This window comes from Chenopodium album, chromosome 4 (genome assembly GCF_948465745.1).
Source record: "Chenopodium album chromosome 4, dcCheAlbu1.1, whole genome shotgun sequence".
Taxonomy (NCBI): Eukaryota; Viridiplantae; Streptophyta; class Magnoliopsida; order Caryophyllales; family Amaranthaceae; genus Chenopodium; species Chenopodium album.
The window spans coordinates 14,041,106-14,051,742 of record NC_137837.1 but is presented as its reverse complement, the minus strand read 5'-3'; the positions used below and the strand labels follow the sequence as shown (position 1 = coordinate 14,051,742).

At 33.4% G+C, this 10,637-nt stretch overlaps 1 protein-coding gene across 2 annotated transcripts; it reads left to right on the top strand.

Moving 5' to 3' along the window:
* Positions 1-1,500: 1,500 nt before the first annotated feature.
* Positions 1,501-9,353, top strand: LOC145626731 (inositol phosphorylceramide glucuronosyltransferase 1-like). 2 transcript variants are annotated; one of them, XM_081679197.1, is made up of 10 exons: positions 1,501-2,014; positions 2,599-2,719; positions 2,842-3,027; positions 5,674-5,837; positions 6,052-6,159; positions 6,491-6,628; positions 6,709-6,843; positions 6,999-7,287; positions 7,367-7,490; positions 8,946-9,353. In XM_081679197.1, exons 1-10 carry the CDS (start codon positions 1,760-1,762, stop codon positions 9,079-9,081), a joined length of 1,656 nt encoding a protein of 551 aa, XP_081535323.1. In that variant the 5' UTR covers positions 1,501-1,759; the 3' UTR covers positions 9,082-9,353. The 2 variants fall into 2 exon arrangements, with proteins under 2 accessions (XP_081535323.1, XP_081535324.1); XM_081679198.1 differs by having other exon boundaries at positions 1,511-2,014; positions 7,002-7,287.
* The last annotated feature ends 1,284 nt before the right edge of the window (positions 9,354-10,637 follow it).

Here is a 10,637-nt window from a genome sequence, read left to right as displayed (position 1 = left end):
AGTATTTTTTTAAAAGAACATCTAGCTTTTCAATCTTTAAATGAATTATTTGTTCCATAATTGATGAGTTTTGGTAATTATTTCCCAATCTCAATTTTAAAATTTGTATATTTTCTCATATTTAATTTCACTTGTTTGAATTTTTTTAGAGAGAGGAATAAAAATTTTAGAGACAGAAATAGAAAATTTATAGAGAAAAAGAAATTCCTCTAATAGAAGACGATGATTGATCATTTAGATCGAGTTTCGTGGTGCTTTTAATCATTGTTTTGGTAATGGAGTGATTTTTAATGAATTGAAGGTGAATATGTGGATTTGTTAATCAAAGATCGAAGGTAATTTTGAATGAAATTTTGTATTTATTTTTCTTTAATTATGTTACTTTAGATTTGAATTAGAATATTTTGTAATCATAAAATTCATTGTTTATTTTTCCTTTTTAAAATTTGATGAATCTGGATATAGATGTTGAATTTGAGAATAATGTGACAAAAGTTGAAGATGATGTTTTTTATAAGATAGTGTTATGTTCATTTCTTTAATTTTTACAAATTCTATAACATGTTCTTTTCACCTTAACTAAATGTTCTTTTCATTTAGCTAAATGTTCTTTACATCTTTATACAATGTTATTTCCACTTTTTTTTGGAACGGATGCACCATGCGGATGATACATCCGCTTCCATGAACCACTAATTGGTCCTTTAATTCTTCGCCTCTTTTACATAAAATTATAATTACATCTCCTCGGCGTAAAATTATGCGCAAAAGAGAATATAGGGTGGACAACTCAAGGACAATTCACTTGCTTGCCCATCGATTAAAAAAAAACTAGGTTATATGTAATTCACCATTACCCAAGATTCTAATGTTGAATGTATGTAACCTAAATTTGTCTAGCCTACATGCTGTATATGTTTTTTCCACATATTTCAGCGCAACGAATATTGCTGAGTGAAGTGGTGAGGTTAAAAATAGTGGTTATGAGAGTAAAGTTCTAGTTTCATTATTCAATCCAAAATAGTATGGGGGAAATTTAAAGAAACTAACTAAAAATGAAAATCAGGCAAACATTGAGATTTGGAATTTCACAATATACACCATATATCTTATGTAAATTATGCAGAAAGTGCAGAAAAAGTCATGATGGCAATTGAAAAAAATGGATAGTGTATGCTAGAGGTGTCAATTCGAATGTCCGGATTGAGTTCAGTGAGATTGGTTCAGGTCAAGTGTCCATGTGAGTCAAAAATCTAAATAGGATATATTTATGTCATGCTAACTTTTTTGTGTCCATGTGAGTCAAAATCTATATATTTCGGGTTAGTTTCAGATCGGTCGGTCAGCTAAGGTTTTGATCGTCTAATGTATATAAGTATTTATTTATTTATTTTTCCTAGAATAACAATATTTTCAAAATACTATAATAATCACATTCCTTTTTTTAAGGTAAAGAGAAAGACACTAACCTTACGTCAATCCTCACAATTTTTTTTGATTCGGTATTTACGTGTCATTCACCTTGAGAGTGAGGGGGAAGAAAATACCCATGGGTTATAGTCCATACTCCATAGTACTCCGTATTTGGCCTATTTGCCATCGAATTATCGAAGTACGCTAATCCTAATCTCAAGTACACCAAGTTAGATTCAAATCTTATAGTTTTGAAATTTCATCAGTCAAATTTTCCATCTTTTGACTGCTATTTCTTTCCTTAAATCGAAACCCCACCTGAATTCACCGAAATTGCTCGACAATTATGGTGAATTTCAGGATTTTGAATCATGGGTTTTCCTTAATTTTGTGTTTTATATTATTACAATCTTCAATTGGGTGTATAGATGCTAAAAAGTCCCAATCTACTGATGAAGCGTATGTAACGTTGTTGTATGGAGATGAATTCGTTTTGGGTGTCAGAGTTTTGGGCAAATCAATTCGAGACACTGGCTCTAAGAAAGATATGGTGGTTTTGGTTTCTGATGGTGTTTCTGATTATGCCAAAACCCTCCTTGAGGTAAATATTGTTTTTTTTTATCGAGCGACAAAGGGTAGTGATGTAGACGAGATTTGATTCGGGTTTCTCCTGAGAGTATAGTGTACAGCAATGATTAATTGGTTGTTACTTGATGAAATTTGTTATATTTGTGATTGATTTGATCAAATGTCTGCTTATTTTGTTTTGTATTTGTTTTGGTGTAATCAATCCAACAGTTATTGGTTTGGTTTAATGAAAGCAATGGCTTTGTATGTATGGTGGGATACTGGGATGAATGAATTGGAGTTAATTTTTCATGATTTAGGGCTACTTCCCAGTGATTCAAGTTTGAATATTAGCTGTGTATATATGGTAGGATGAATAAATTGAATTTGATTTTTCATGTGTAAAAGCTAGAATGTTGTTTAGGGCTACTACCTACTGAATTAAGTTCGAATCTTTAAAATAGAGTTGGAGAAGCCGGATATGATTTTCGATTTGTTGAATTATCTATCAGCTTTTTGTGGGTGTCATTGTTTTCCTGGACTGTGGTTCAAGCAGCTTGCTTTGGATTGGATGGTGAAGGTGCTAAGAATATTATAAATTTGACTTGTTGTGGACAGGCAGATGGCTGGATTGTAGAGAAGATATCTTTGCTGGAGAATCCTAATCGTGTTCGACCAACAAGGTTTTGGGGTGTTTACACAAAGCTTAAGATATTTAACATGACAAATTACAAAAAGGGTGATTTGATTTCTTAGCTATCATACTTTTGATCATCTGATTCTGTATATGGTTTTCCATTACTATGCTTGTTCTGTGTCGGTTTCTTGATTGCTGACTAGAAAAACTTGTGTGTTGTGCAGTTGTGTATCTTGATGCAGATACAATCGTGATCAAGAGCATTGAGGAGCTTTTTAGATGTGGGAAGTTTTGTGCTAACTTGAAGCATTCTGAAAGACTGAATTCTGGCGTCTTGGTTGTCGAACCATCTAAAACGCTTTTTAGCGACATGCTCCAGAAAGTTAGTACCTTGCCTTCTTATACTGGAGGTAATAGCTCTTCCTGTAACCTTTTAATATTCAGCATGTTTCAGAAGTTTCTGCTTATGCCGTATGGACATGATTTGGTCTAGATTTTGGCTTAATAGTGGTCTCAACTCCAGCAGGCAATTTGTAGGCTATTGTTGATTTATCTGCAGTTATCTTTGGAAAGATTAGCTAGACACTCATTTACATTTTGTAGCAAAAAGAACTTTTAGTCTATGTTGCATGGATAAGACGAGGACATAGGTACATTACCATACATAGGAAAATTGAAGGATTTTAAAGTTGAATGTATTAAAAATATGTGGGTGTGTGATTGGGGAATATCTCAAAGTTAAACTAAGTCAATTCTCACTTTAATTAATACAAGTAATACTCCGTATTTAATTGAGAGGAAACATAACAAATAGGTTCTGTGTATAACTTGTAAGCTAAAACTAACTTTGAAAATAAGAAACTTCCTAGAACATAATCAAAGTTACACTAGGAAGTAGGAAACTAATTGTTAGTGCCTTTTTCTACTACACCTATCACAAACTATAAAGTAATAGAAAATTGACAAAAAAAAAAGAGGCTCGGGGACACATTTTTTTACTAAACACTTCACACTTCGGGTTTTACTGCAGGGCTGGTTTTTCATTATTATCAAAGTGTCTAAGGTGTTTTGGTATTATAAATTTATAAGTATCAAAATGCGATACACTACCTTCTAGATTTTTTTTCTTTTTCTGCAGCTTAGCTTGTAGTGTTACAACCTTTAATTTGAATTCAGAATTCTTTGTGGAAGTTATATACTATATGTTCATTTCTTTGGCTACTAGACACTTATACTACGTAGGAATAGTGATCAAAACATGCACAAACATTGGTGTCAAATGTCAAATGAAGGGTTTTTTTTTTTTTTTTTGGTTGAAGATGTTGTAGAATGTTATGAGCTATGTGTGTAGATGTTAGGTGTTTACACCACCAATTGAAATAGAAAACTTGGCTGCAAGGAGATTCTTTACTTCCTATTCTGGACTGTATATTGTTGGTTGCAGGTACCTCTTTAAATGAAATAAAAGGGACCTTTTTTCCTATACATTTTCAGCCCTTAATTATTCCCCTCTTTCAAAGTTTTGCTTTGCTACATAGCTCGATTTGTGCCTTGTGTATAATTTTTTAATTTACAACAAGACTGCTCCAACAAGTCCGATTAGCTCACGCATAAATCCACAGAAGTCAAACATATGAATTTATAAAGTTCGATAATATATATATATATATATATATATATATATAAAGATAAATTTTTAATCTATATGTCAAATTTTAAAACATATTATTGATACAAAATTAGTTAGGAATTGATGTGTTTTTGTGATGATTTAAACTATATAGTAGGCATGTAATGACTAATAATAATAACATTGGTGAAAAATATTTCTTGACCCGTAACCTGAAATAATGACCCTGTTCGAAATGACTCGTGACCCGACCCGATTGATAGATCTACACACAGTAATAAAATTATATTAGATTGTAAAGTATATTGTTTTAATTGATTAGAATATATTATAAATAATGGATGTGGTGCATTTTGAGCTAATTCCTTAGCTCCAAAAAAATACTATGATACAAAAAATAAATTTATATGATAATTTATGAGTGTATACATACGAAATATTAGTACTTTATCGAAAATAAAACTCTAAATTAACAATTTTATCCTAAAATTCTATCCAAATTTGATTAAAAATAGAATTCTAAATTAACTTTTTTATCCTACAAATTGAATTTTATATAACTTTATCCTACGTGGCGCGACACTTGGCGAAAAGTTCGAACGCCAAGTGTCGCTATTTCGTAGCCTGACTATATATATATATATATATATATATATATATATATATTTATTTATTTATTTATTTATTTTTTGTTATAAATAAATCTATTATAGAAAAACAAAGTTGTTTGTTTAAGATATGAATATGGCCAGTTAAATTTATTTTATTTTCTCCTATATAAGCAACCTCCCATGTCCTATAGAAACATTTACGGCCTGTTTGGTAGCCGGTAATGAATTGGAGTAATGAGAATGAATTTTAAGTGTAATTAAGTATGGAAAATAACCAATAATCTCCATGGGAATACAATATCATCCCCTAAGCATGTGTTTTCTTCAAATTTTTCTATTATTATCCATTACCACTTGAGAGGTGGAATTAGATGGGATTGGAAATTTATGAAAAAATTAGAGAACTTGGGGGGTTATCTTGAGTGATCATGGCAATAAACATGGATTTTCTTTCTGAAGTTACATATAAGGTCATTTCCATTACCATTACTTATAACCAGTAACCAAGCCGGGCGCTAATCCCCCCCTCTGAGCGTTGAGTTTGGAGATTATGTTGAACTTTTTCCTGTGATATAGCACAAAACTGTATGGGGTGATGCTGTATACACTTTGCAATTTTTCATTCTTAAAAGTGGTTTTGTTGTTTGTAACATTTCTGACTTACATGGTTATTTTAATGTCATGAGATTATTGTTTTCTACAATTCTTGGATGTTGTTTATTCTTTTCACTCCATCAATATGTAGGCTTTACCACTTCACTGGTCACTTATAGTTTGCAGTTATTTATTCCTTCCACTTCCACTGTTTTTCTTAGGGGATCAAGGGTTTCTGAATTCATATTATGCTGGATTTGCCGATGCACGTTTATTTGATCCTAATCTATCAGCTGAAGAGTTGAAGTCTAGACCTGTTCCTGAGATGGAACGTCTGTCTACTCTCTATAATGCTGATGTTGGTTTGTACATGCTTGCTAACAAGGTATTCTTATTCTCTAGAAAGATATCAAATGTATTGCTCTTGATTCTTATCTATTTTTGTCTACGTTCTTGGCTAAATGTTGTTTGGCATCCCCCCCTAACGTGGGGTCACCAGTAGCATTGAGGTTTTGGCTTATCTTGGGCAAATGCTTATGTTTTTATTCACATTATTTATGCTATTAGAAGATTCTGACCTATTTGCATTGCATACGTAGTGGATGGTAGATGAGAAAGAACTTCGTGTTATTCATTATACTCTCGGTCCCCTGAAACCATGGGATTGGTGGACAGCTTGGCTGGTGAAACCTGTTGATCTCTGGCAGGTATATGCATATGTTTCTTTCTTATCTCTACTATGTATGTCTTTTTCTCACTGTAGTCCATAGTACATACTCCATATGCAACGATGCAGTCTGTTATAATGTGCATAATCCTATTTTTCCTCCTCCCCATGCCTTTAGTTGTCATTTCTCTTGTTAATTCCTGGCTTTTAAACATATAGAGAAAGGGCCTAATAAGAAAGGACCTGATAGCTTCTTGTATTTAATTTTAGAATGATTTATGTAGTCAATTTCACCGAGTGGATCTTTACTCAATGGGTTTGTTTTTGTGGATTTTATTTCAACAAGTTGAATTTAATGCATAGCTTTGCAGGACATTAGGCAGAGGGTTGAGGACTCACTACCAGGAACTGGGGGAGGAAGAAACCCTCAAGATGAATTTTTGGTCAAAGCTCTATTTCTGCTTCCTTTCATTGGTCTCATATTCCTGTACTACCGCTCTTTACTTCAGGTATGACTGGATCAACCTGATTTTATAGAACAAAAATGATAATATAATTGGATCTTGATATAAAATAAATTTTGTTGTAGGCCTTCGAATTCTTTGGTTCACTTTGTAGGCCATCATTTTGGGACCGTATGAGACACCTTGCTGTCAGATTAAGAACAGGTGTTCTTCCATTTACGGCAGGCTCTTCTACATCTACCATGAATTCCAAGCAACAGGTCTGTCTCTCCTTATTGTTTGTATTTCATATTTGCAGGCCTGAATAAGTTATTAGAATGAAACAGTGGAAGATATGAGCTGTATCATATTGCATTGATGCTAAGTCGCTCACTTTCTCTCATTTATGTCATATTTCTTTGCTTTGATGTTTAAGCAGCTCTACAGTGGTTTGCTAGCCAAAGTACCTTGGTTTCTAGGAGGAATGTCAATCTCTGTGTGTCTTCTAGCTGTGGTTATTTCTCTTGGACTGGCTCTTCTAATCGTTCCACGACAAGTGCTTCCCTGGACTGGATTGCTACTTATGTATGAATGGACTTTTACAATCTTCACTCTACTCTTTGGAGGTTATTTACGGCTTATTTATCAGTGGGGAAAAGTCAACGCTGTCCAAGCAGGATTATATTCTTCTGATCCTGAATCATTGGACTATGATTATGGAAAAGGTATGTAGTCACTGCAACCATTTCCCATTTCCTGAATGGCAGTTGGTTCTCATGGTTTTCTGGCTCTTGATTGTCTTAGGTCATCAGCGACAGGTGTTTTCTTATGATGCTGCAGTGCTGTATTATGGATTGGGAATGGCTTTTCTAGCAATCGCAGTACCATCATTGCCTTATCTTTTTGGAATTACTGCTTTGTTTGTGAGGTATGTTGCGTATCAGAAGTTATGTTATGAGCATTGATCTTGAAGAAATTTCTTTAACGAGTTTGAATATGTTCATGGTTTTATTATCTGGTTTCCATTTCTTTGTTTGTTGATAAATATTTTAGCAATTATAGACTTTTGATTTACATACTTCTTTCAATTTATGGATTATGTCTCTGAGAGCTGGATAACAAGAGGCCTATGATTGTTGAAATATCCCATGCGTACTAATATTGCCAATCTACACACCCTCCTTTCTCTTTGCCTTATAATTGTGTATCCAGGGTTTTGAACATTTGCTTTTGGTATAGATTCTTCACTTTTTAGCCTTTTAGGACTAAGTCCTGGATGCAAGGCATATAAATGTTTTCAGTTCAGAACTTGGGTATTAGAAATCTTAGCATTCATGAACATGCTTAAGCTGTAAGATCATAAGCATCTCCTTGAACTTTTAAGGTCACCTTTAGAATATCATACATTCTTCTCTCATTAGGTAAATAGGTATTGTGTAAAAAAAAATTATCTCGTCCTTAAAATTGTATATTGCTAGATGTGCAACTCCTAAGTAAGAGGCTGAACGAATTAGATCATTTTCTCATGCTAAAGTACCTGTAAGAGACCCAAAGGCTAACAGGGCCACATGGAAGACTTTGTTTTCTACAAGTCTCTTGAGCTGTTGTAAAAGTCGGTCAAATGTAATTGATAGGAATTTTATTTCAGCCCATTGAAACCCATGTGAGCATGTACGCTAAGAAATTGTCTGTTAGGAGAAAGAGGTAGTTGTTGTCATATAATGCATTTGCCAGTTGGTATTTCCACATTGGTTGTCTTGTACTACCAAAGAATCACCCTCCCATAGTCAACAACCCAAAAGGTTAGCACTTCATTTTTTTTTTCAGACCTATGCCCAAATTGCTCATTCATGCTAATTATAAGCTGACAGTCAACTCGAAGGGGTTTGTGAGTTTGAAAATATGAAATTTTGTCTGTGTACTGCAAGATGAACGATAAGTATCACATGAAGGATTAAATAATTTTCTCCTCTATATGACATATTTCATACATGCCCCCCCCCCCCCCCCCCCCCCCCCAATTTGCAATAGAAAAAGAAAATAGTAACGTAAACGAATAAAAGAAAAGAAATTGAGGAAGCCTGCCAGCATCTTGACCACCTCATACTCTACCTGCTGGATTTCACCTGGTCGGCTGTTCCTGTTGTTTCCGTGTAAAGTTCATACCTTTGAACAATGTAGTAGTAAATTTTAAGTCCTTGATTTCCCACAGTACCATATCTGTTGCTTGAATATAGAATTCTATGAGCATGATGATAGATAAACTGGAAATTTGCAACTTGTGACTTGTGAGGTTGCAAGCAGATAAGGCATGCCGGTTCTTTTGATATTAGATTCAGATGGTAATTTCTACATATCTAACACATAATTTTTTCCTTTGCAGACTAGGTTTGATGGTTGTAGGAGGTATAGTTTTGGCTGCTTTCATGGCATATGCATCAGAACACCTTGCTATTCAATCCTTTTTAAAAGGGCTTGAAGACCGAGAAACATCATGGTCTAGGCACACATGTTGGTAATGTCAATTCGATTAATTTTTTTTTTCCTCCTGTATGTTAAAAATTTTGATTGTTCCCCAGTATTTAATTTGTGTAGAATATATCGAGGGGGAGTTTTAGTACGCCCCCCTGCTTAACTTGCGTGTTGTTGTAATCTTGTAGTTTCAGGCAAAATGATTACAAACTGTAGATATCTCTGCTTCTTTTTTTGTTGTTGTTGGTTTTCAGATGTACATGACTCAGGTGCTAGAATTTCTGAGCTACTCTTATCAATCTTAGCTGTATTTTCTATATTCTATTATTCTTCGCATTTTCGAATTTGTTTATGGGAATTTGGTGGTCTATAGCATGTAAATTGCATGGTTTTAGTTTGTCTCTTGATTCAGTGCAATATTATCAATGGTGTCTAGCAGTTGATGATGCTTAAACAGCTTTACTAGCTGTGTTGCAAACCCTACATCTTTTGTAAATCTTGAAAATTTTCAGTACAGACTACTAGTTTACACTTGCACAGTGCTTCATAGGAATAATCCCAGATTTCATCAGTATTAAAATGAGCAATAACCTATTAGTCTCGTGCATGTCATGGCATTGTATCGACTGAATTAACTGATAACTTGTTAGTCGACTGCATATATCATAGCATCATATATAGATTAAACATAGTTTTCTTGTGCTTTCGTTACTTGTATCTTAACTACTCCGTATATTTCACCAACAGTTATATTAAGTTCTTGTTCTTCCCTGCTTTCATCAACAAAAGTGTCGTCCATAATGAAGTTTTACTTGTTCTTCATTTGGGCTGCTCCGGGTGTATAATAGACTTGTTGTACGTAGGATTGAGCTTGCACTCTTGCTCATCTCTATAGATCCAATACCCTGAATTTCATACACAAGTTTGAGTTTCTATCATTTGAATACAAGGAAAAAGAAATCAATCATTACTTCCAACTTTCTGAATTATAGGGAGATTGATTGGAATCTAAATATACAAATAAAAAATTTAATTAGAGTAAGTATCTTGGGAGTAGTTGGGACAGTTAAAGATAGATTAGAAAATTAAAGATTATTTGAAGATCAAACCTATGCATAATAATTTTAATAAAAATAAACAAAAAAAAAAAAGGAACTTTTAGTATACTTCCACTCATTGTATTTTTATAAAGGTTGTTAAATCTTGTATCACGCTTATCCACTTGAAATTTAAATGATATAAAGCCTAATAAGTTGGTCAACACTTGAATCAAAAAAATGTTGTATAATCAAAGAAACAACTGTTACAATTGTCAATTTGTCATTAATAATAGTAGCATAGCTTTTTCTTTTCATATGTTGGTCCACTAATAATTGAAATTAAGCACACTGATTTAGTATCTGTTCCAAGTTTTGCTCCCATCAGTGGTTTTTCTAATGAATTGATAAAGTACATCGATGTAGACGGAATTTTATCATCACCTCTTAATTAGGGTCCGTGTTCTTCAGCTTAATTTCAGTTCGGTTCAGTTTAGTTCAACTTCAATCAGTTTATTTCAATTGACCTCAATTCAGTAAATTAGAACAGACCCTTAATCATTAAC